Source organism: Bombus impatiens, unplaced genomic scaffold (assembly GCF_000188095.3).
Source record: "Bombus impatiens unplaced genomic scaffold, BIMP_2.2 scf_0027, whole genome shotgun sequence".
NCBI classification, from domain to species: domain Eukaryota; kingdom Metazoa; phylum Arthropoda; class Insecta; order Hymenoptera; family Apidae; genus Bombus; species Bombus impatiens.
Window position 1 is genome coordinate 532,933 of NT_176446.1, and position 27,016 is coordinate 559,948.

At 38.8% G+C, this 27,016-nt stretch overlaps 3 protein-coding genes across 3 annotated transcripts; 1 reads left to right on the forward strand and 2 right to left on the reverse strand.

The window, feature by feature from the left end:
- Positions 1 to 637: 637 nt before the first annotated feature.
- Positions 638 to 13,606, reverse strand: LOC100744432 (transformation/transcription domain-associated protein). Its single transcript, XM_012386144.2, has 10 exons — positions 13,481 to 13,606; positions 13,063 to 13,362; positions 12,780 to 12,974; positions 4,323 to 12,086; positions 2,788 to 4,146; positions 2,511 to 2,685; positions 2,205 to 2,436; positions 1,376 to 2,018; positions 1,054 to 1,267; positions 638 to 981 (listed from the first exon to the last, which is right to left on the reverse strand). Exons 1-10 carry the CDS (start codon positions 13,604 to 13,606, stop codon positions 638 to 640), a joined length of 11,352 nt encoding a protein of 3,783 aa, XP_012241567.1.
- Positions 13,607 to 14,372: 766 nt separating this feature from the next.
- LOC100744637 (NACHT and WD repeat domain-containing protein 2) lies at positions 14,373 to 24,246 on the forward strand. The gene is made up of 26 exons (XM_033321099.1): positions 14,373 to 14,475; positions 14,540 to 14,628; positions 14,956 to 15,072; positions 15,149 to 15,352; positions 15,427 to 15,571; positions 16,038 to 16,263; positions 16,331 to 16,529; positions 16,591 to 16,833; positions 17,109 to 17,306; positions 17,538 to 17,677; positions 17,744 to 18,346; positions 18,449 to 18,554; positions 18,613 to 18,785; positions 18,860 to 19,079; positions 19,141 to 19,353; positions 19,775 to 19,976; positions 20,049 to 20,172; positions 20,248 to 20,601; positions 20,690 to 20,908; positions 20,985 to 21,131; positions 21,759 to 21,964; positions 22,032 to 22,231; positions 22,331 to 22,500; positions 22,557 to 22,715; positions 22,781 to 22,970; positions 23,966 to 24,246. The coding sequence occupies exons 1-26, from the start codon at positions 14,373 to 14,375 to the stop codon at positions 24,110 to 24,112; spliced, it is 5,097 nt and encodes a 1,698-aa protein (XP_033176990.1). The 3' UTR covers positions 24,113 to 24,246.
- Positions 24,242 to 26,604, reverse strand: LOC100744873 (protein LSM12 homolog). Its single transcript, XM_003484963.4, has 4 exons — positions 26,423 to 26,604; positions 25,518 to 25,894; positions 25,368 to 25,452; positions 24,242 to 25,304 (listed from the first exon to the last, which is right to left on the reverse strand). The coding sequence occupies exons 1-4, from the start codon at positions 26,541 to 26,543 to the stop codon at positions 25,279 to 25,281; spliced, it is 609 nt and encodes a 202-aa protein (XP_003485011.1). The 5' UTR covers positions 26,544 to 26,604; the 3' UTR covers positions 24,242 to 25,278.
- Between the last annotated feature and the right edge of the window lie 412 nt (positions 26,605 to 27,016).

Here is a 27,016-nt window from a genome sequence, read left to right on the forward strand (position 1 = left end):
ACTTGGTTTAAATACTTTTCCCCTTTTTAATTGATGGATACTGGGCTGTAAAGAATTTATCACAGAATTGAGAAAAGGTAATTATTTTAGATAATTTATTTCTCTCTTTTTCTTTCTCATTCTTTAGATTTATAAACACTTTTTGATAAGTCACTATAAATTACACTTAAAAGTAGTATGTACAGTAAATGATACAGATGGAACATTCCCAAATTGAGAATTTTTACACGATATAAACATGTGTCATATAAGAAGATAAATTGATTGAAATAACTGCAAAACTGTAATAATCGGATGATTCCGAGCGAATCACGAACATATACTTTACAAATGATTCCTTATATTCCAGCGTAATATTTACACAACTTAGTACAGTATGTCTTGAGACCACGATTATATGGAAACTAATCGATTGAAATTTAAAAAAAAAGAGAAAAAAACGAAGAAAATGATACACATGTAGTAGATGTCCAAAGTATAGAGAATATCAATGACTGTAGCTGCTTCTCGCAATAGAAAACTGAATTAGTACAAACAATAATACAAGTTCTGCACAAATTATGAGAATCACCCACATCCATCAATTTCTCTATATTTGTTCGCATTGGAAGCACAAGTAGATCCTAAGAAAACTCGATTACAACCATGGGTGCCAAGACGGATCCATTCTGCATAAATTATCATGACTATTGGCTGCAGCGACCAACGTGCTGACTTTACTATCGGTTCCATCGAAGTTGGCCAAAGAGTTCAGCCTTCCAACGATCGCGTTCACTGCTCGGGTGACCATCGTTATCAGAAGCTCACCTTTCATATCTGTTGGAGCTTGCGATGAATTTTCAGCATCCTCTTGTTTCTTATTATGATCCGCGATTACTTCATCTCGTAAAATTGCACGAAGAATCGTATGCACTTTGAAAGATGGTTGGACTAAGCAACGAGCTGTGGCAATTGCACTGGCAGTCAGTGGTCCGGAGACACCTAATTAAAAATGATTCTTCAAATATTTTATAATCTTCATAAGTACAATAAAGTAATATAAATTACACGGACCTGTACTGGTGAGGAATTCTAGAATATTTGGTGTCAATCGGAAGGGAACTGGTCTATTAGCATCTAACTCGCCAGATGTATCATCAACGTCAAACTTAAAATAAGCAATATTAATGAGACCAGAATCTTGATGCACGTACATCATATCCGGGTTCAATCTTGTCAGATGGAGCACGTATTCGGCGAAACAAGTCAAAGATAGTTGTAGAGTGAACTGTAAAAATGAAAAAAGAAATGAATCAATTAGTACATGGAACAATCCAATAGTGCTCGCTTAGTATAGCAAAATTAAATTTCAATTGATTGGAACGCTTAATATTACTATTTTTCTGAAGGTCCAGTAGTCGGTTGCGCCAGGAAACGTTTTCACCGCCCAGTCTCTGAGCATTGTCTTAGCAACCATCGTCGTCTGCACTTCTTTCAGTATGTCCCTTAGCACCTGATGACTTGCTTGTGCACCTCTAGCTTGTACCGTGGCCAATCTATCGTAATACCTAGCTATAGGCGCGTCATGTTCTATACCTAATTTTGCACAGCCTTGTTTATAAATGTCTAACAAAGAAACGGAAGCAGGATTATCTTCGACCAGTCGCATTTGCGGTGAAACCGCGACCACGCGAGGAACGGTGAAGTGCAAGAACCTCCTTGAGGTTTCTTTTTGTTTAGCCAGGTAGTGATTTAACATTCGCAATAATTGAAGGACACGTTCTTCGCGTCTTGCATCGCCCAATCCAGCATCATTGACAACTAAATAAGGATACAAACGTCCATTATGTCCGCGAATTCGTAATCTTCTAGCCGCTGTATTATGTCGTTGAACAACTTCGACCCTTGGCATGAATCTTGCTATCCTTACATAATAATGAGAGTGTTTAGGTAAGAGAAATTCGCCTGGTAGTTCTACTTCGGCAGTTTTCAAGCTGAAGTTACTTAGGAATCGACATTTCTCTTCGATTAAGAAGGACCTGTTTGATATCAAGTTGATAGATTTAGATTTTGGAGTAGAAGTGAAATTTATTAGGTTGTGCAATAAATTTATTTGCTATTTTTTATAAGAATGATTTTTCATTTTTCTATAATATTCCACAAAATATGACATTAAAAGAACTTATCGCACAACCTAATACAGATTTCTACAAAATGATACTTACTTTGGTAATTGCTTCGTCTTTCCTTCGAGAATCTTGATCCATTTCTTCAGCTTGCTGATCAGGTTATGCAGTAATCTCGCTCCAGGTACGGTGAAGTCGAAGTCGCTTTTGAATTGACCCTTCATCTTCTGGAAAACGGGATCTTGGACGGTAGCCTGAGCTCTGCGTGCCAGAGACTCTGAAGCCGCCGAGCCGAATGTGTTGTTCACATTTTGAGAGGAGGATATATTTTCTGGGATTTGAAAAATCCTTCTTTAACAGATTCTAGAGTTTAGATAACTATAAAGACTCAGTGTCGGAACTCACCAATTCCTATGCCAAAGGTAGAGACCAGCTTCTTCACAAAGTTCAAGGTGTGCGGAGTTATGGTTGCTTCGCTCACGGCCCCACGATTTTCGAATGCTATCGCGTAACACTTGGCCAGACCTTGTCTTAGCTGCCTCAGGACTTCTTCGTACCAAGTTTCTCGGAACCAGACCATCTGAATCATCAAAATTTGGTATTAATCACTTGATTCATATTTCTCATTTGTTTTAACGCTATGACTAGCTAGTTTAGAAAGGGTATAATTTATATAACTAACTTGGTCCACGATGCCTTCTAAGCTAGACAAAATAGTAGGATGAATATCTCTCTGCATATGCATTATCTTCGAGCACCTCCACATGGGCGGCGTGGCTCGAATTGGTCCCGTTTCAGGTACTCCTTGTTGCTGCACATTTCCCGCAGCTCCACGACCTTCCACTCCTTCCTGGCTTTTTCCAGCAGCCAATTCCGCACTCTTATACCTCTCACGTTGTTCAATCTTCAATGTAAGGTACAAAGTTCTAATGGAGAAATACACAGCTTGCGGGAACATTCTCCCAACTTGGCTCAGTAAATTTAGTATCACGTTTCCTTCGTGTCTAACCAAACACATCAGCAACTGAGGTATCCAAGGTAACCACTGAATCGGAGGAACACCTACAGCATATTTCTCTACGGCTTCCATCAGAGAAGATTTATCGTCGTCGTAAGTGAGCAGCCATAAAACCTTCGCCAAATATTTCCTGGACTTGGATTCATTCTGGTGTCTGCAAGCGTGAAGGAAGCAAGTGATCGCCGAGATTCCAATAGAAATCTGGCGTGCATCACGCGTGAAGATGTGTTCCAAGTAATCACCCCATAAAGCCCAAGCTTTCACTAATGTATCGTGCAATTGAACTGCAGCTGAGAAGGCTTTGTTCGCATCGTCTGATCTACCTATCTGTGACAACAGCATGCCTTTCAAAGCATAGAATTCTGCAGTCATCTCTTTAGTGAAGTAACGCAGATTTGTTGATTCAATGACTTCTAGACCTTCTTGCAACTCGTTTTTACCACTAACCGAAGCCATCTGTAGATAACATTTCACCTGCTGTCTGATCTTCTGGAAGCAATCGACGATAGGCACGCTGGGTATCGTATAGATCTTCGACAAAGAATCCAAACACACACCACATAGATTATGCTTCCTGGCTATCTTGCCAAAGTGAATGATTGCCTGGACGGAAGCGTGGACACCAAGCATCGAGTGATTGGTCGTTTGGTCTTGTTGCGAATCGTAGTGACTCGAAATGAACGTATAATGATGTTGACGCCAGGTGAAAATGTCCGACCAATGACTCAAGTCATCGGCTATTACGGGTAATCGATTCCGCCATGTTTTCACGATAGCCTTCATATCGTGCAACGACGTGCTTCTTCCGTGTAATAGTCCTTGGTGGATCTGCATCGCTTCTTGAAGCTCCATGATCTGTTGAGCTGCTTGCAGCAATGGTAGATGGACGTGGCTCACGATGTGAGGTAATCGACGCCATTCACGCATGCATAAACCGGATGCTAGTTCTACGTATCGTTCCACAGCGTTTAGGTGCTGATCCTCGCTGTTACATATCGCTAGGAAACCTCGGTACAGATTCACCTGCAAATATATAATTTTTCAAAAATCATTTTACTGTACGTACTAAGAAATATTATCGCGTGTTTGAATGTGTGGTGGAATGAATTAAAAGCATTGGACTGGTAACTAAGTGATTGCGGATTTTGTCATTAGGTGGTAATGCCAACCCAATTAGTTGCCAATCCAATACATTTTACCTTCCAAGCCATCTCTTTCGGACAATTATGTTCCACTTGAGCAAGTGCCTCCTTCATCATAGCCCAATTAGGAATACGCCAAGAACTTTCAAGAATCAAAAAAGGATTCTTCTCCGCCTTTTTACTTCCATAATCCAATAACAGGTCCCATTGGTTCAACTCCTTTGCACATCTTATCCAGTGCTGTTCCCAAAGCATGGCTTCCCTTTGTATTTTAAACGGTGCTGGTGTTGACACATAGTCCTGCTTAAATTTTGTCATCGCTACGTCATAAGCACCTTGTGCTTGCTCAAAAAATCCCTGTTGTTCTAACGCAGTGGCTTGTAAAGTTTCCTTATAGTGGGCGTGTTTCTGCCAGAGACCCGACCACATATCTTCTTCACACAACAAGGAATACATATCAGACAGCGAATCCAGGATCTCCGAATGGGGACTGTTATCAGGTTCGAAGTCGTAACAGTCTGTCTCTCTTTTAATTTTGAATTGATTATTTCCATTGTCGAACGCCATTTGCTCCAAACTTAGTGTCATCCTATGCCAGAGATTGTGAGATCTGCCCAGATACTTCATCAAAGCTGGCCGCAAAGGCACTGGTGGATTACAATGAGAAATTGCTTCAACAAACGTGGCTATAGCACTTGGATGACAATCTTTCTGGATGACGTGGGTGCCGCTGCAGATAAATGGCACGATCTCAACTGTCAAAATGCTTTGCTGATGTTCGTCTAAAATACTCCAAATCCTCGGGAAAGTCTCCAGCCAAACACGTTCCGCCAAATTCGTATCCATGTGACAAAGTTGCGCCGTAGCTAATAACAATTGCTCTGTTCTGATCTTCTTGGCGTATTCTATAAATTCACCCTGTTTAGCGATCAACTGCGTCAACGTTGCTTTCCCGGTAGTGATGATTTCCTCTGGGACAGTCGTAGAATCAATGTTAGATAGATCCATATCCAGAATCTCGTCTTTTACATCAGCCGTTTCAGAGATATCCTGAGGTTCTTCTTTTATAGAGGTGTATATTATGAAGTTCTTGTGCTCCTCGCTGTCTGACATGTTTATCACAGAAGTTATACTCGGTAACAAGGTATCCTGATTCGACATTTGAATCTGAGTGGTCGAATTAGCAGTGACAAGAAGCAATTCGATGCACTGTTTGATCCAATAGTGAGGACCAATCGCGTCCCAACTTTGGCTGCAAATGATATACAGAAGTCTATCATGAAGCCGTCTTCTCATCGAGCCATCGAACACTTCGAAAAACTTGGCTCGTATCTGAGGTTGAACGCATCTTAAACCGGATAAAAATGCAGGTTCTAATTTCGACGTTAGTTCAGAGGATTTCAGAGTTTCGTCTCTATAAATATAATTAACCAGCTCTAAGAATTGCCTGTTTAATTCTAGATCATCAGGAAAACGTTTCTCTACATACTGCATCATCTTGACCAAAAGAATTGATTTTTCTCGCAGACTGGGCGCCTGGTTCATGGCGATAGGATTTTTATTCTTCATCCACTCTTCGAGCATCTTCGTGATTGCTTTCATTACTTTTATGTCTTGAGTTTTCTCGATCAAGCCGACTAGAATCGAGCCTATGAACGTTTTCCTCATTTCCACGCCCATCACCACCACACGATTCTTAACGAGGTCCAAGCTTAATATTAACAATTCGCTGCCAACTGGATTAGCATCCGCTTGAGCGGAATGCAGATGATCCTTGGCCATTCTGTGAAGAACTCTCATGAACGGAGTTATCAATCTATCTATGTAACTTGGATTATTCGTGCAAGCTGCCTTGAGCATCATCAAAGTTCCGAACAACGTGCTTGGAGTAGCCGTGGTGTTCTTCTCGTACGTAGCCAAACCATCAACGATAAATTTGCCAACAGTAGTGTACAAAGTGTCTAGTTCCTCGTATTTGGAAGCGACCGTGGAAGAAGTCGGTTCTGCAGGGAAGATGGTCATCAAACGTGATAATAATCCATGAACCAAACGAATGACTTTGGTATTGCTGCTCGCTATACATGCGCCTATGCCTCGTTGCAATGATTTGAAACTTGACAAGATCTGTTCCCTTTTCATGACACCTAGTAAAAACGTGAGGACCTCTAAAGCTGTTGAAATATTACCATAATTGGGCTGAGTGCTATCCACGCTAGCTAAAACCTTATCTAACCAACCTAACATAAGATCACAGGATTGTGGCCAGACGTCGGGCTTTAGCGCCATTTTTAACAGAGCCACGCAGCGTCGAGAGAGTTGTTCGCCTGGATTGCCATGAATCGTGGTAACGTCGTTCACTTGACAGGCCAGTCGAAGCAAAAAATTCAAGATAGCGTCAGCGTGAGCTCTTTCTATAGGTTTGGTAGAGCCTGGTTCCATTCTAGGTAAAATAACAGGGACAGTTGTACTTCCTGTCGCTGTCTGAGCGGTCATACGTTTGGTTCCAGTCGGATCTTCACTCATAGGTCGTTTCACAGAGCTCACTATAGCCTTGTTTCCACCAGGTTCGTTGCTCTCTGCCTCGTCTTTGATTCTATGCAATTCCCATTTTATGATCACTTCTGCTAATTCAACGGCTAATCTCCTATGCTCTATAGTAGCGGTTGGACTAAAGCCTAGCCTCTGAATGGAATTCACTATGTGTTGCACCAAATGATGCCTGACAGGATAGTACACTTTATAGTGTCTGACTACTAATTGGAGAATATGGAACAGTTGTTGCATGGAATGTCCTTCTTCTACGATGATCTTCTTGGTCCAGTGTGTCAGCATCGTGTTACCATCTTCCATTCTGACGGGCATTGCTGGAGTTAGAATCTCTAATGCTTGTCTCACTACGTTTCTTGCGTCCAGTGCATGAGCTTTCAAGAGACTGTGAAAAACTTGGAGAACTATCCTCTTATGAATAGCGAACTTTGCTATTATATGGCTTAAAAGTAGGTGACCATGATACCTCGTTGTAGGATCGACACAGTTCTTGCCCAAAAGACACGGCCACGCGAAAGTCATCAACCTTCGCAACTTATTACCTTGTCTCTTATTACTGACATCGTGAATATGTTGAGAAGCTTGTTCGACCAGAAGACAAGAAAACTGGAGTAAGGAGATTCGAACGCAATCCGCTGAACCGAATGGATTGTCCGGGTCGATGATCTTGCTGATGAACACGGAAACTACGTTCTCTGGATTGTCTTGATACGGCATCGGTGCTCCTCCGATTAGTTTCGTGCCTTCGCCTCGTTCGAAACTCACAGCGAAACAAGGAATTACGATCAATTGTAATACATTAGCCTTTAGTTCTTGGGACAAATTGTTCGTAGGGAAATGATCAACGAACCTAAAGAAAGCGCTTCGTTTCCACTCAACTGTATATTCTTGTGCCACTGTATGTTCTAAGAAGTCCCGTAAGAATTGGAAATCAGGAATAAATCTGTCGCAAGTCGCTCGCAATAATTGAAATAGCAAATCGATGTCGTTAGGATGGTGACGAAAATAGTGTAATAAAATTTTTACAATAAGCTTGGGTTCTTTCCAATGGCAATATTCCACGCTCTCGACCTTTTTGTGCAAAGCTTGATATTCGTCGTTGCACCAAATTTGTTTCAATGCACCTACCAATTGACTTTGAGTCGATAACCACTGTTCGTCGAATTTTATTAGGATAGCGATGATTTTTATAGCTTGGTGCTGAAGCTCGCTCTTCTCACTGTGACTCAAGTTCGAATTGGTTTGAGAATGTGCAAGCAGCATGGTAATTAACCTGGTCGTGCTACCGTGTAACACATCACGGAATGGTTTTCCATCTTTTTGTTTGATAAGGAATTCCAAGTACCTACTCCACTGTTGATCTTTGATATTGTTGTCGTGTAAAAATAAATTGAGTGTCTCAGTCGGATATCGTAGCAAGAATTTCATCAGAGGAATACGAAATGGGCTGGACACTTCGACCATTAAGGATTTTTCCGTCTGCAAGACGAGTCTGCAGAGAATGTCGATAAATATCGGAGTGGCTGCAGGAATTTCGTGAAAGATTCCTATAATGGTGGCTATTTTTTGTTCGTTTTCACCAGACTTGGATATGCCTTTGTGTGCCTGAATTAGATTCTCCAAAAGCTTCTTCAAGTGCTGTAACAATTGTTCACAAAGAGCAGTGCTGAACGTACTTGGGAACAATTGCGTTAAATACGAAAGTCTTTTAACGCAGTTTAGACTGAGGTTTCTATGATCGCCTAAGGTTAACAGCATAGGTCGCATAATGGCGTGGACGGATTGCATGTCGATCTGGAAACCGGCTATGAACTTTTGCATGCACTCGAAGGCCGCCTCTTGCAGTTCTGCGTTCGGTTTTTCCAAAGCTTTGTACAAAACGCCGAAAATTCTTTCACGGCAGGTTACGATGTAATGACAGGCGGCTAGAGCTCTCAGAGCTGATTTTCTAAGTGGTATAAGGTTCGAGACAGATTTATAACAAGGTAGTTTATTCAGATTAGCGTCTTCTGCCTCGCTGAGTGCTAGAAGTTCTTGGAAGAACACGTCGTGTTCCGTTAAATCGATCGTAAATAAACGTGGATTCAGCGTGGTACAAAACGTGTTTCCATCTATTAAACCAATCTGTGCGTTAGCTGGTTGATGTCTGAGTAAATGTTTCTTAGGTGGGATCATGTCTGCCAGAACTTCTTTGTGTGGTTCCATTACTTCAGTGACTGTTTTATTCTGTATTTCAGCGAGCAATCGCAGAGAAGACATGGCCTGTTCTCGAACTAAAGTGTGTGGTGAAGTCACCTGTCTCACTAGCTCATGGGTAACCTCGTATAGACTCTTATTTTGAGCTTCGATTAATTCCGTGTTGCCATCTTGTATTCCAGGGTTTACGCAGACTCTCAGCATCTTCTCCAAATTTGCCTTCGCCATGTCTATCGCACCGTTCGAGACTTCTTCCGTTAGATCCATCATCACGAACATGAGAGCCTTCAGGAATACAAATAGATGATTCAGCACCCACTTGGTCGCCATTCTTTCGAAAAGAAACTTTATAGCGATGCAACCTCCTAATTTTGCGTACCAGGCCCGCTCATAACACAAAGAACACATCTTTTCCGCCAGGTATTCCATTAAAGGTAACTGGCAGGCTCTTTCTTTGGAGCCAAGAATGTTGGTCGCAGTTTCGAGAATTAAAACCAGAGCTAGATGTCCTGATTTGTATAATTCCTTCTCTTCGTGGCCCATGATGACAGCCAGAGCATCGATCAAAACGAGGGGATCTTGACCTTGCATACGAACTTGTCTTCCAGCTAAGCAAAATGGACCAGCTTGCTGCGCTATAGCTACCATAGTGTAGTGTCTGACGATGGATACTACAGTACCTAATACAGAATGTCTTAATTCTTTAATTTCTGCAGCGACAAACAATCCTGTCAGAGCTGTCTGCTGAACGTTTCTCGCGACAGTGTCTGGGCATTGATAGTGCGGTCCTCGTTGATGTGAAATTTTTCCTTCTTTGAAGCTGGGATGCATAAACAGCTTATGTAGAATAGCATTGTTGTCATCGAGTCGCAGTGACGCAGCCAGGTAGCAGCTGATCACCTCCCAACACTGTCTACGATAAAAAGAATCCGTGTTGTTAGACTTCAAGGCATTGAACGCGGTCTCGATTACTTTTTCCACTGGGAAATCGATCGGTTTTGTGGGTTCTTGGAAATAGACGACGATAGCTGGCGAATTAGTCTCACGATCGTTGTATTCGAGTTTCTGTGGTTCTATCATCATCTTCCTGTTTCCACCACCAAATTTACCAAGTACTCGAAAAGCCACGTGAGCTTGGTCAGTAGGATTATGCAGTGTTCTCCAGAGCGCTTGCATCAAGTCAGCTCGTACAGGTTGTATGTGTTCGTACAAGAAATCAGGCTGAAGATTGTCCACGCATAATTCGAGAGTTCTTAGTCCTTGACTGACTAGACAGTAACTTCCGTTCAACGCGGAAACTAGAGGATCCATCAACATCGGTAAATAAGGTAAAAGCGAACTGAGTCTCACAGGGACTGTCAGACACAGTTCAACGAACAAATCCTTCATATGTTGTCTGTGTAAGCCAGATTGCAATCTATTTAAACCTTCCAACATATTAGGAAGCAAAGGTAAGAATTCTTGATACAGAAGATCATGAGAACCACCGCCAATAGATCTGAAAAGAGCTCTCAACAAAAGGAAATAGTTGTAAGGTTCTTTCGCTGACATGGCTAATTCTATGGCTCGATTGACGATTTGATTCAGATGCGGCCTCAACATATGTTCGTTCTCAGCAGGGAAAAGCGACACGCTACCAAAAACTAATTTAAAAAGTCTTAAGTATAAATTGCTTCTCTCCACGTTGGATCCCATGTCACCCATTCTTTCTAATAAATACTCGACCAATATCGTTGCGAATGTAGACGATATCGTGGGACTAGACAGAAAGGCACTTCCGATAATCTGTAACGCGCAATTCTTGAAGATCCTCTCGACCATGTAGTCGATCGAAGTCGAGAATATTTCCTGGAATGTTTGTGGATTCATCTGAGTAAAAACGTTTCCAAAAAGCTCTAACACTTCCTTCTCTTCTCTCGTTCGAATCGTTTGAGATTGGGCTGGCCTGCCTTGTTGCGCGACAGTTCCGATGGTTGGAGGACCTATCGTGTAAATATCCAGTGCTGGCAGTGCCCATTTTACCAATTTAATATACACTAACGTCTCTTTCGTCTGAAACTGATTAGACTGGGTCACTTCACCCGTCTTGCTGTTGATACAGTTCGCTGTGATAGCTTTTGCTCCGTGCACCAAACTTTTCACTAAGTTTCTATAATCGGCGACGTTGTAGCTCATAGCTTGAGAAGAAGGAAACCCGAATTTCGACTTTCCAGTCTCCTTCTCCTCGTTCAAATCGGGAACAACTGGTTTAACGTCCTCTGTCTTGATGTCTAGACCGGGAGGTGTCATCTGCTTGGCCTTGTTACGCAAAATTGGTATATAGATCTTCGCTATTGTCTTGAATTTTAATACGAACACTAAGAGAATCCTCATAAGAAGTTCTCTTCCTTGAGTACTGTTCTCAGCATCGGATCTTTGCCTTACTGTGTCTACTAGGTTCATCAGCAGCTTGCAAGATACCATCTGGACGGCCGTTGGAAGACTTTGGTCCAATAAATTCTTGCTATAAAGATGTACAGCTCTGGACACGTCACTTAATGGTAACAATAACCTGACATGATGAACCAAGTCCGCAAGGGTCGAGTATGCAAGAGGTCTAAGAGATTCGTGGGTGGTCCAGCCTCGTCCAATAAATATATCTTCGTCGAAAAAACACTCCATATGTGGTATAAATTTGTTCCGAAGATCCGTGGCCAATATGTGTCTCGATGCAATTACTAATTCTTTTCGTAGATGCGCCACTTCCATTGGACACAACGTGAACAAACCTAAGATTCCTTTCACCAATATCGAGCTGTGTTGAGACACTACGTCTTGGTACACTCTGATGACGTACGCTAGGAACGACAGTGTTTTGATCTGAGCACCCATGAAATCGACGAAAACTTCCTTGTTGAATCCAGGAGAGGCTCGATGCTGAGGACTCGGTTGCAAAGTTATGGTCGTTATCACGAGAGGGATGAAATCAGATACGTCCTGGTGCACGTTCTGTTTGTACAATTGATTCATAAGTACGACTATGATCGGTAATTCTTGAAGCACTTTGAGCGACAATACCGCCTTGGGAATCAGATTGTACTGGAAGAAATGAATTAATTTTGGGATTAGACCATGACTGTTCATGCATACTTATACTTTTGTGAATATAATTGAAGAATTTAAGTAGAGATTTGTTTTATCCACTAAATGTTATATCGAGTACTGCGTTTTCGATATTTTATATATTTCTGTGTGTTATATACATTTTTGTATCTTCAAATTTCGACTAGCGGAGGCTGAATCGTTGTTGTCGAAACTATTTTATTTTATGCGATAAAGAAGAGCTCCTATAAGACTCTAATAGGGCTTCTATAGTTTCCGTGTGTTAATTAAATATATTTAATTCTCCAGAATCTCTCGAGCCATATTCAATCGAGTCGTATTCTTCGTCATTAGCAAATTCCTTACACTTTAGGAAAATATGCAATATGTCATTAATATCCATGATTTCTTATCTTAATTCTATGCTAAAGATTTCCTTAAGACACCGAAAGCTTTTTCTCTATTGAAACCAAAGCAAGATCGAGGCACAAAAATTTCAAGGATATTAACGTAACTTAGGAAACCAATATGTAACTAATAAAGGCAAAATATTTGTACGGGCCAGAATGAATCCAGTCTCCGCCGTTCGAGTGTTGAATTTATGAAGTCTCCCATAAAGGTATTTATACCTGGTATTTACCACAGTCTATTTCGTTTTAATGGATAGTAAAACGCCTGATGGTCACTTACAGTAACGACAGTACCATCCGCAGCCTTTTTTTCGCTTTGTATAGCAGTAATCGTGAAGGTTTCTTTTAAAAGTGCTTCTATATTTATTTCTGACAAATCCTTTACCCTCAAGGGTGGTCGAGGCTCGAATATTTTTGGCAGGTTCTTTGGTAACTCGCTATACACCGATTTCACGAATTGCAAAAAATATTGTATCTATAAAAGAAAAAATTCAAGACTTTGTGAAAATTTCTCCGATAAAATTCCGATAGGAAAACTTGTTATCTTAAAGAAAGCTACTTACTTCCGGATTAAAAGTCGGTTTGTACTGTTTGTGCAGTTCGATAATGATCCTCAGACACACTAAAACGTTCTCCTCGTTGTCGGTTTCCAATAACTTCGACATCAAACTCAAAATCTGTTTTACGTACGGGCGTAGATACTCGTTGCTAGGTAATCTGTGTATCATTTCCAAAATCAATTTTCTCACTTGTTGGATGTTGTACTCTGATATAAAATGTGGTTCTCCCTCTTGCAGTATCTTTAAGAAAATTTTGATCATATGCTCGAGAAATGTTTTATATTGCGAGGAGCACATGATCACCTGTAATAATGTAACATGGCCAAGATTAAAAAGACGTTGAGACGAGATTTAAAAAAAAAAAGAAAAAAGAAGAGAGAGAGAAGGTATGTAATTTGACTGTATAGGGGCGAATCGATACCTCAAAATTCTCCGACAATTCTTGAGCAGCCTTCAATTTTAACTCGTCCTTTGAAACTGGATCGGCTAACATGGTTACGTACGATTTGTACGTATTCATTTGTGTAACTGGGTCCGGCGGTGCCATTTTGATTGCTCAATGGAAAATTGGATCTGTGCTAACTCTGGTCCATTAGAAAACCTGCGAAAAATTGCAACTCGAACGTTTCATTTTCGTTCAAGGTCACCGTATTTAGTTTCTTAAAAAGACGCTCGTTCAAGATCACTAATTTTAATTTCATAAAAAGAAAGGTTCGCTCCATTAAAAATGTCTACGCGAAACTGCAAGTCGAACTCTAAATCACTGTTCTTAAATTTTTTGAGAGGGAAATATTCGAATATTTGAAAATCACTGTTTTTAATTGTTTAATCGTTGACAATATTCATGGAAATGATTTTACGCGAAGAATTAGCTTATTCAGAGCCGCAGAACGTAAACTACATAGTTTGCTTGAAATCAATGAGGAACGTTGAACATTTGAAACGGTGCAAACAACCCCTGGCAACCACCTAAGTGTTTTCTGTCGTCCACTTTAATTAAAGTCGTCGAATTAATCGCACGTTCCTCTCTGATCATTATTTCTCAGGTGTTCGGTGGGAAAAAGCGCACTCAAATTCGTAGAAAGGAATACAACGTGATTTGCCGATTGGTCTACGTGGTTAGGGGGTGAAGTGTACGTAGAAATGTTAGGGGTGAAAGAATATATGTTCACAGCCTATAAATGCCAACGAAATCCTGGGTACGATCTCAGTATCCTTGCAAAGTTGCTGGCAACCTGATGAAATTGAAGCACGATGAAAGAAAAGATGTTTGTACATTGAAAAAAGAAGAGGAATATTAAGAAGACAAAAAAATGGACGAAACTATTATTGACTCGATCTTCGCGGGATCCTTGAAGTCCCTACCACCTGTTAGCTCTAAAATCGTCAGAATATTTACCAGTTCCACTTTCACCGGTACGTTGACATATTTTAATCATAAATCTTCTATTTTTTTGTATTTTTTGTAAATTCCATTCAGATACGGCGATGGAGCGAAACACATTAATGGCGCAGTGTTATCCAAAGCTGAAGGATTATTGCAGGGAAAAGCATGGATTGGAGTTTCAGGTAAATATTAAACAATTAGAAGAATTTACATAGCCCTGGATCAAATACGATAATTTTCGAAGATCGAAAGTATTCTCCTTTTTATATAATATGCTTGAAAGATCCGTGTCTTGTGCATAGTCATAGATATAGCTAAAGGGTGTGAAAATCTGTGTTACATAAATGCAATTCGTCGACCTTGAAGAGGGAATTGATTTCTATCGTACCAGGCACGAATCCTGTCGCGCACAGCCAAAACTTTTCCACGGTCTGATAGCTTCTAAATTTAAATCCAGGAACCTGGTACAAGAGAAAGAAACGAGAATCATTTAAATAATTCGATTGCAGGTGGTCGACATGAGATGGGGTGTAAGGGACGAAGCCACTGACGATCACATGACCACGGAACTCTGCATGAGGGAAATAGAAAATTGTCAGAGACTTTCAATGGGCCCAAACTTCGTGGTAGAATATAATTTACCAGTTTAAATCCTATAAATCGTAACTTTGGCGCGAACCATATTTTTCAAATTCTTCCAAGGTGTTCCTGGGACAGAAATATGGCTATCGTCCCATTCCAACGTATGTTCTCAGTTCGGAATTGGAGATGTTGAGGACAGAATTGGACGGTCAAGGGATGGACGTCAGTCTGTTGGATAAATGGTACAAAAAGGACAGTAATGCAGTTCCGCCTACGAGTATCTTGCAACCGATATCGTCTATCTTGAAAAATTTTAATAACAAAGTAATGGAATTTTCTCGTTACCTGGCGATCAACGTGGCGAAATGTTAGATCACGCGAATATTTGTATATTTCAGAGGATCCCAAAGCTGCAGCAAGAGGACCAGGCGATTTGGTGGGACACTATGGTAAAAATGCAAAAGCTATTCCGTAAAGGAGCACAGTCTTTGTACAATTCTGAGAAATTTGACAAAAATACCATGCACAATTATTTTATGTCAGGTAGGTGTAACATAAACATAGATTACGCTAACTTCTTAATGCTCGAATTCGTGCTAATTAATTCCACAAATAAAAATGCGTAGAAGAATAACAATTATAAACATTGTTTCTTTCCTCGTCTCACTTTCTCTCTTGTCTCATTGTGTCTAAGGTGTCTAACAGGTCTGTTAGGTGAGCTTTACTGAAGAGTCCATACTAGCAGATCTACGAAACTCGCTTCTTTCCTCGTCTTTTTTAAATTTCCAACTATTTATCCTACCTTCGTAAATAAATTTATGAAAATAAAACTTCTCTTCGAGAAGTTGAACGTTGATAATTATGTAACTGGACACCGGGGGATTGATAGGTTTATCAAAAGTGGAATTATGCGAGATCAGTTTGGCCTGTGATGTTATCCCTCATAAATTAATAAAAAATCTAACCATTGAGTGGTTAAATAAATTGTTGAATTTGTATTTCCAAACAGTGACCGAAAGGGAAGTGATCAACGGTGTGTTGAACGTGAAAAATACTAAAAACCATTGCCTGGCATACATACGATACATCAACAACATCAACCTACAAAACTTAAGGAAAGCCAATTTGTTCTTGGACATCGCTAACAGAAGCTTAGATAACGAGGCTTCCAAGTTGCTGGCTAATTTGAGGGACGAAAGACTTCCGGACAAGATCGAAACTACAAACTTGCAAAGGTATTTATCTCGCAAGGAGGAACATAATTACGTCTTTGAATTCATTTTCCTCGTATTTTCTTTAAAGATACACGGTAGAATGGATTGGCCGAGAAGGTTTGGACCCAGAAACCCATAGCGAGTACCTTCAACACTTTATAACGCATTTCTATCGAAACATAGTGAAGCTTGTGGATCGTGCTATGAGAAAAGAAGACAGTTCAGCACAGGGACAGATCATAACAGAAATTTTGCAACATTTGCACGCCTGTAATAACTCCGTGAAGGTAAATTTACTAAAAAAAAATTGTCAAGGTCATAATATGATTTAAATAAAAAATTCTTCAGGTATTTTACGGTCGAGAAGATACCTTGGAGAGAATTAAAGAGTACATGTTAGGCGATAGTGACAAGCCTTTGGTATTGTACGGAGAAGGTGGGTGTGGGAAAACGTCTCTGTTAGCAAAGAGCGCAGGATTGACGAGCAGCGCGTGGCTCACTGGCAGAAAACCAATCAACATAATTCGATTCCTTGGAACTACACCAGACAGCAGTGCGCTGACACCCACGCTGATTTCCATTTGTCAACAAGCAAGTAGCTGAATGATCGTACAGTAAAATTTCATTCATCTGAACCTGCCGAGGAACAAACTGGTTCTTTCTTGAATTCTTTTATCACCTATGTCTTCTTGTTGACATGTCAAAACTTCACGTCTAGATAAGTGACTAAAATTTTGTCTTCTTGTCTAAAAACAACGATTAAAAAATATCGTTTATAAAAAGTTTCATAATGAGTGAAGTTTTATTGTAATACTTTATATACGATCAAGCGAAGAAATAATTGTAATGGCAATATTTCCTGGTAGATCTCCTACAACTTCATGTTACCCTTTGATGAAATTCCTGACGATTTGGTGCCACTAACTGCTTACTTTAAGTATCTACTAACTTTAGCTACAACCGAACAGCCGATTTTACTATTCCTGGACAGCGTGGATCAATTAACCGGAGTACAAGGAAATAAGCTATCTTGGTTGCCTACCAGACTTCCATTGAATTGCAAGGTACCATACTGACTACGTTTATTCATTCGCGTGAAATTAAAAAATATGAAACTGCATAGGATGGATAAAGATATATAAAAGTACACACTATGATATTTCGGTGGGTGGAGAGAACTTAAGTAGCTTCCATTTTTTGATTGCGCCAATAAAAATATGAATTTGCATAAGTACCTGTAGCCCACTGATCACAGATCAATTGGTATTCGACTAACATTATCGAGGACTTTTTAGATGATTCTATCTTGCGCGGCTGAAGAATCAAACCCGGTGATCTCTCGAGATTATCAATTACTACGAAGGATGATAGATACCGAGGAGAACTTCATCGAAGTCGTCGCTCTTGGCGAGGATCTCGCTATGGAAGTGATAAGGTAGCAACAGAAATGTTGAAAATGTAATATCTCAGCGATATTTCGAATACATCCTAATTTTCACAGGATGTGGATGAAAACAGCTCACAGAGACTTGAACAACTATCAATGGCGTCTCGTGGCGAACGCTATATCCAAGTGCTCCTTACCAATCTTCGTAAAGCTGGTCTTTGCAGAAATTTGCAGATGGAGAAGCTACACTAAACCAGCAGATACTCATTTAACGTGCACAGTGATGGACAGTATTATGATGCTTTTTGAAAGAATCGAGAAACAACATGGAAAAATTCTAGTATTCCATGCGCTGGCTTACATCACTGCTGCAAAGTCAGGTTTATCAGAGTCTGAACTCGAAGATCTGATCTCCTTGGACGACAAGGTGTTAGATGACGTCTATCAATATCATTTACCACCAGTCAGAAGAATTCCACCTTTGCTCTGGACCAGGATACGAAACGATTTGCCTAATTATTTGAGCGAAAGAGAAGCTGATGGTGTCAGTGTGCTTAATTGGTACCACAGACAATTTAGAGACACCGCCAAGGAAAGATACTTCAAAAATATGAACATGGCCATGTATTTTCATTCCATGATCGCTGATTACTATCTTGGCATTTGGGGTGGTGGACGACCCAAACCGTTTAAATACACTGAAATTCAGAGACACAGGTAGATCTATCTTCTTGAAGATATTCTTACAGATATTCTTATCTGGCAAACGCTTTGTAAAATATTTCTCTGCGCTTTAACGTAATTAAGGTGAACTTATAGGTTTAATTTGGCGGACAAAGAAGGAGTGGCGGATAGAAAAGTACCGGAACAACCTCTGGCATTTTACTCGAAAGATGGGACAATCACTAGATACAACCTAAGAAAGGTATAACGTTGATGTCTCCAATCGCTTTCTACGAAAGGTAATATATTTCCAATTTTAGTTCGGTGAACTACCTTTCCATTTGGTCAGATCACGACGTTTCGACGATCTGTTCGAGAACGTTTTATTCAACTACCAGTGGCTGCATGCCAAACTAAGCTCCTGCCCGCTGCAAGCAGTGCTTTCGGACTTCGAAGATGCCTGTAATTTCATCGACGACCAAAATATCGTCAGGTGAATCGAAAAATCGAAGCGAAATAATTGGATTTTCAGCGATTTTCAATCAAAAGCGTCAATTTCTGTTCCAGGGAACTTATGCTGGTTGCAGATGCGCTCAGATTAGGAGGTGCAATTTTGGGATCCCATCCAGATATGCTCGCACCTCAACTAATAGGTCGATTATTGCCAGAAATTGGTGGGAACGTGAATGTGAAGATGTTGCTTAGAGCGTGTGATAACGACGGCGCCAAGGATTGCGCCCTGCTTCCGGTTTATCATTGTCTACATACTCCTGGAGGACCGTTGAAAGTACATGAACAAACTCGCCCGATTAAACGAAAACGTTCTCCTGATCTCGTAAACCTTTCAGTATTCGCTGGAGGGCCATCAATTCGCCGTGTTTGACTTTTGCCTAACGTCGGATTACCGGTACGTTGTCTCGATATCCAATCGATTCATCACCTGGGATCTGAGCACCAGCGACATGGCAAGGGATGTAAATCCTGGTGTTGAGGGAATTATGCAACACCTAGTTCTCAGTCCTGATAATAGATACGCAGCTGCGTTTACCACTAATAATCAGGTATCCATTTGCCCTTCCTGAAACGAAGTGAAAAAAAGAAAAGTTGAGAATTAATAACTGGGAATATAATTGTGCAATTCTTCATTGTCAAAATTTCTTGTATTTCTAGCCCTAGGGCGCATTCTATTCTTAATACAGACTCGATATTTCATATAAATGTAAATCATGGACTTTTGAAAGGGGATGTACTTTAATCTTTTTAATAGCGACTTATTAATAATAATTTTGTCGGGTACGACAGTATTTAAAACTTGCAATTTATAGCACTATATTTAATTCTCTCGTGGAAGGGCTGTTAGTTGTAAGGAAATCGATTATTTGGTATTTTATTTCTTTCTTGACACGAAATATCGATGGTACAATAGCGCACGGTTACTTTGTCACAAAATACAAAAGAATTTCAAGTGCTTCTCTTTAACAGAGCGTCGTGTTAAATACCCTGACCAGCGAGTTCGTTATTATCGATAATCCGCTTCCAAATGAGGAACCAGTGTGCGGAGTACATCTGATGAATCAGTTCTTCTTCGTCTATGGTAAACTAGGTTGGTGTAGATTCGACTTACGAGGAAATCTACTAGATACTCACACGAATCCGGAGGATTCTAACAAATGGCCAATTTTATGTGAGTGCAATGATAACGTGCCATCTATGAAATAACGGAAACATCTGAAATAATGCATGCTTCTCTAAATAGGCGTCGAACACACGAATCTGGATGATTATAGAATAGTATTCTGGTCTGGAAACATGGAAGACGCCAGTATGCTTTTGCATACCTACAGAAAAAAGATATCACTGGAACCCTTAAATTTCCACAGGTGAACCATCGATTAAATCATTTTTAATTCTCTTCCAATCGACCTTAATACTCTTCTTTAACGTCTATCCTTCAGCGTCATGGTAATGACCAATAACAAACAAGTTTTATACGCTTGTACAACTAAAGGAGATTATCGAGTCACGAAATACACCAGCGATGAAACGTCCTCTCAATGGGAGAGAGTTTTCGACATGCCCAGAGCTTTCAACGACGATGTGGAATACTTGTTGCAATTGAAATTGGACAGGGAAGAGGAGATGCTCCTAGCCACAAGTGCCAATGGTTTCATCGTGTGGTTCTTAGAAAGTAAAAGCGACGCGTACGTGCTGATATTGCCCAACGGAGTTCGAAACATTAGCACGAAGATGATGTGCTCGAATTCGATCATGGTCAGTGGCAACAAGAATTACGCCGTTGCCGGTGTAAGGTGTGTTTTATTATGAATTAAACGGCAGTATTAAAAGAAAAGAAAAAAAAAAAAAAAGAAACTGTAACAAAAGCTATGATTTTCGTAGAAAAAATTTATACGTGTGGAATCTTGAAACAGCTGAATTGGTGAAGATCCTGGATGCTCATTTCGCGAGGATTATTCGACTGGAAGCGCTGACTATTGGAAATTGGAACAGCGTCGTAACATCGAGCATCGATAGAAGCGTGAAAGTATGGAACATAAATAATATCTTCGAGCAGGTTCATGTAATAGACAGACACGAGTTGCAGATTGATATGATAAGGTATTAAGCGTTTTATCACGATCCCAGAATGGATCGATTTCCTTTTTACTTATAGTATTTTAAATTACTTTGAAAGCTTGGCAGAAGAATGTAACTTAGCAGTAACGGTGACGAGAGACTGTGTAGGAATTTGGGATTTGCAAACAGGAAGATTGATCTCGAAATTGGCGGACAGTCCTTTGGGAGCAATTGTCACTCACGCTTGCATAACTCACGATGGAAAGTTGGTATAACTATCAATATTACTTGTTCAGAAATTTCGTGGTGTTTCTGGCAAGGATTTAATTTGTTCGATACTGCATGCATTTTATGAGATTGGAAAAGGTCGCTCGTAATAAATCTCTGTTAAACGGCAAGGCATTTAATGCAGATAAATGCTGTTTTCACGTGGACTGATTAAATGCAATAATCATAGAGGAATGTCTGGAATTCGTTAATAACAAAGACCTCGTTTCTCGATAAGGAAATATTTTTCGATAAGACGATATCACGTGTCTCGAAGAAAACAATTCGCCTCGACAACAATTGTCTGACTGATATCTTATTCTACAGCTTTATCAATTACATATACATAGTTCAACTATCTTCGTATGTTTTCTAGTTCTTAAACTAAACATTTTCTAATGGTTAACATTTGTTTAAAATGTTTTATAATCAGAAATGATGGAAAACTGATTTGACGCAAACAATGCATAGATTACTTAATAAAATAATTCGCATATAGAGTACAGACTTTTCTATAGTTCGTATTATTTTAATAGGATATTTCAAATTTCGCTACGAATTTTCTGGGCAAATCAATGATACTATATGACTAATCCATCAAACCTGACATGCTTCTCTATTTCAGATATATTGTATCGACAGAATCAGGTAATATACTAATATGGAACAGAATTACAGAACAGGTGTTGTTCAAAGAGGAACAGCAGCACGTGAGGCAGCTGACATTGGTCGAAAATTCGTCTAAATTTATAGCCGTTTCGAGGCCGAAAAATCCTGCAGGAGTGGAAAGCATGAAAATCACTGCTACTCTTTTTATGAGAACTATTCCCGGTATAGTGATAATTGATAGAATATTTAGGGATCCTTAAAGGTGTTATTAATTGATCGTAATTAATAGATGGAAAGACTACGTTTACATTGGAATACTTAGTCAGAAGTCACACAGGTACACCATTCCGAAATGTTGTGATGACTTCTGACAATGCTTTTCTGATTGCTCCAGCAGCTGATAAAGGCAACAGGGATTGTGTTATCATTTACAATGCAAATACTGGAGCGCTAATAAGTAAAATTCCTATAAAATTACCAGGATTCAAAGTAAGAATATTATGTAAAAAAAAAAAAGAAAAAGAAATTAGTGTCATTTTTGTTATACATAGAATAAGTAAATCCGTATAATTTATAATTTTTTAATAGGATATTTCATGTATCACTCCAATGCCAAATAAACCACACTGGATAGGAATCATTGGATCTGACAAAGGTACCATTTTGGACATAAATAAAAAGAAAATTATCCGTACGATTCCCAAATGGAGTGGAAATATCAGCAGAGATGGGAAATATACCTTATACGCACCCAGCAGGTAATTCTCATTTAAAGCAATTTCAAAAAGAAGTTTTAATGATTTTGATATTTTAGAGGTGGTTTAGAGCTCCTAGAATTGAAAAAAGGAACTACTGTAAAAACATATATTCCAAAAGTTGCAGAGGGTGTTTTCACTGTAATATCCATGTTCAACCGCACTGATGAATATGTTCTTTATTACCATAGTGGAAGAAAAACTATACGTGTATTTAGGTAAATAGATAAAGATTAAATTAAGAAGAAAATATGCAAACCTCTGTCACGTATTTCATTCATAGATCATCAGACTGTGAAATTATAGCAAACTACAGAGTTCAAGCAGAACTGAGTGCTATCGATAGCACTTATGATGGTAAGAGTATAGTCTTAGGAACAGTAGATGGTTGTGTATCTGTTTTAGCTATAGCAGATCCTAAAAAGGAAGAAATAAAGGAGTACATTACAAACTTACCATCTCGCGATGAAAACGTAAGTAAACAACTGCACACACGAATATTATCACACTAGTAAACAAACGAAACGTGTTTTCAAGGAGATTGTAGAAACTGCACATATGGAAGAATGATTTGTGTTCCCCATTGATTTGATCTTGTACCCTTTTATTGTTAATCTTTTTTTAAATATTAAGATCGAGAATGTTCGATAGAGAATTTATTCCAGTCACTGGTTTGTCAACTTTGGAAATAGGTTAGGATAAACACTTGCCGCATCGAACACTAAAATTATTTAAATATTATTATCGGCCTTTATAAATCCGTAGTATTGAATAAATAACTCTGATAGTACTTAAAACACTTTGCTATGCTTATTTACAGTTGATTTTATCAAAATTTCGCTTGTTACAATGTCCCGCTCAAAAGCGAAATTAGTCGTAATTTCTGTGTATAGGCCTGGGTATTGTTTTATGAAATTCAAATTTCGATCAATTCCTAGTAAAATCGATTAAAATTACCTTATTTCACTTGGTTAGGAAAAATATAAAATTACACACGGAACACGCGTATAGTGCAATAAACTTAAAACGTTCACTCAAAACACTCAACCACGATGTTCTCCCTTTCTCTTTCTCGCTTCAAGGAAGATGGCGCATCAAATCTAGTTACTTTTCAATTCCACATGCATTTCCAAAAGTATTATTGTGAATTTTTTATTTGATTAGCAACAGATTTATTTAATCAAAATTATTAGATAAATATGTTGTCTTTTTTAAATTTATTGATATGGTTCTAATATTGAATACAAAAAACATATGAAAATAAAATTAAATATATAGGGAATTAATATCAACAATTGGTATTATGACAGGTATACAAATCTTTTCAAATTATTAAATTGTATCCTGCAGTTTCTACATCTTTTCAAACAATGAAGAACTTTATTATTTATATCTTACTTTGGTGATGAAAAAAGGCATCTTCTGCTTCTTTAATAAAATACTAATACATAATTTAACGCCATTTCAGTGGAAAAAGAAAACTGAGAAGCAACGAGTAGCTATTAAATTTAAAGCCGCTGCTCGTATTGCTCGTGTAACACACGACTTGAGTGCTATTATACGAAATGCAAACATTGCGGAAACGATTCAGGAATTAGACGAAAATGTAGAATAAAGAATATAGAATAGATTATTTTTATAGAAAACTTGTTTAGTACAGATAACATAGCGTAATATAGTACGGTAGTATGTCTCTTTGGTAGAAATTTCCGATCAAGGAATAATAAATGTAAAACGTTAATAATAGAATTTATATTACATTTATTTGTGTCTTTTTATGTAATTAATTTTTATCATCTTCCTTTCTTTTCTTCTGTCTTTCCGCGTTCAAAAGGTAAAGGGCACGAGACGAGTTCTATATTTTATCATTGCAAATGAAATTACCTGTAAATATATCGTTACAGGTATAGGTTGCCCTTGCACAAACCAAGCTTGATGTCTTCATTTAAATAACAATTTTATGGCTTGCTTTATGCAAGGGGATATCCATTTTCAGCTTACAATGTCACGTCGCGATCGAATACGTCTCGTGCCGACGCAGGCGCGATGAATTGCAACGAATTGCGACGATCATGTTTTTTTTTCTCTTCGTTTGTTTGTTTACAAATTCCAAGAGATCGACAGTACTATAATGAGCGATTAAAAAGAAATGATATTACAATCAGCGAGTGAACGTAAAATTTGAATCAGTATTGAAGTCGGATGTTTCGCGTATGAAAATTTTCGTTGATCGTTTGTTACTTTTCCACTTGCGATGTAGTAGTTAAAAATATATTGAACCGTTTCATACGGACTTAAATTATACCACGTCGATCGATTTGTATTTTTAAAAAAGTTGATATTCACATGGCAACCGAATTATGCTACCATCATGTACATCAATAATCTGTAAACAACTATTAAACGTATTTTATAACAATGTTAAACTAAACTAAAACACACCTGCATCAGAGCACATGTAATTCCAGCAGAACCTAAAGTTGTATGGCAGCTTGTTAGATACAATAAACAGCATTCTTCGTCAAAGATCATGCTCTTTACTAAAAAGTTTAGTATGGTGTGTTTTATTGATTTTGAAAATGCTGCTCATACGATATTATCAAAACATTTGATACTCGTTTAAAATTTCGATAATCAATTCACATTTGATTCCTGTGAAGTGTGTTTTCATTCAAATAAATTTGAACTTAATCTGTGATGCTGGTTCTCTTGATAGGCTTATGTAGTAGTTTTGCAGTGACTTTTTTTCATAATTTCTTAGTATCTTGTTATCGTCATTTCCTACTTTTCCTCAAAGACTGGAACTTCTGTGAAAGCATGGTAGCTTTATTTCTGATATAGGGCCTTTTTGAAATTTTATTGCATCGCACCTCCTTTTTGCTTCTGTTGCTGTTGTTGTTGTTCCCGCTGTTGTGCCTGTTGCGACGCTTCTGTGTCTTTAATGTGTTTTTCAACCTGTAGGATTGAAAACCATGCAGGTTATAGCAAATTGTCATATTCTACTTTTTTAAATCACTTACCACTTTCTTTACATGTTTATATGCTCCAGATTCTATGTTTCCATGAACGTTGTCAACTTTATATGGTGGTCTGATTGTGACATTGTCAAATACAACAATATTTACTCCATTCCACGTAATTTCTGGGATAGTTTTTGATATAGTACTGAAGAGTCTTTGTCCCTCTGGAGATACTCCGGCCTGCAGAGCCATTACCAGTTTTTTCTTCTCTTCAATTTGATTACGTACTCTTCTGTTCAGCTTTTGTAAATTAAGGCTTTGTGGTGGCTCGCTAGTGGTAGGGCTAACTTCCCGCTTTACTTGGACCTCTGATACCAAGGATAAATTTACTATGTGTACATCGTTTAACGTTGTTGATCCGCTGGATGACGGACATTCTGGTAGGCATCAGTTAAGGAATTATTGTTACCACAAAATGTGAAAATCAAACATAGTATTAATATATTCCAATCATAGGATCACCTGGCTATAAAATAAATTCTCAGGTTATAAGCATGGTTTTCTAACATTTCCCATAATACTAAAAATATTTTTATTCCTAAATCATGAAGAGAAATGAAAGTGAAAGTTTGCGTGTGAAACGTGAAAATACGTTAAAGAACATATAAGCAGAGCAATAAAAAGCAACGGAAAATCCAGCATGGTTGATTGAATGACGAAACTAACCTGACTTCGTGTAGTTGGTTAGATGATGATCAAATAATTGACAAGCGGTATTGCACGTTTCCCGTGTGAAAACACGAAACGTATCTCAGTGGTCGTTCGTTAAAATTCACAAAACCTATCATAGATAGCTCGAAAGTTATTTACACTGCGGCAATGTTAAACGAGCGACGGATGAGCGCTGCATACATGTAGTTTACGGGAAGAATGTTACTTTAAGCGAATTTATGAGAAAAGGATACTTAGGATTAGCATTTTAGTTTGTGGATCGAATGCTAACACCTCGCCTTCGATCTCCTCCTTGTAACAGGTTTTACAGGCCACCGTACTCCCGATGCTGAAACAATCGTTGGCGCCGGCCATTTTTCACTACGAACTTAGAACCGCGGACTCCCTATCGCCATCTGTTCTGATTTCAAATGTCCCTCGAAATTTGTATCACTTATACCATTTCCACTCTGGCCACCGATCTGAATCCTTCCAAGGAGAAAATATTATTATTTCAAAACAAAAAAGACGCGTTGTTAATTTATTGTCAAATAAAAGTTTAGCGCAGTGATAAGAAATGAGGTGAGAAGTTTTACAACAGTAGTTTGCTTTTTTAAGAACGCATGATTAAGATTGGAGTCCCGCTATTGTATTATAAACCCTTCTTATCAATGTTTTTTGACGAATTTTTCCTTTGAGGTGAATTTTGGGAAGGATATACTAGGGACGGAAGGTAAAAAATGAAGTAGAAACGAGAGTATTTGTTTTTCGAATTTATATATTTCCAAAACCGTATCAAGTTCGGAGGTAGTTTGATAATATAATAGCATTGTAGGGTTATTTATATT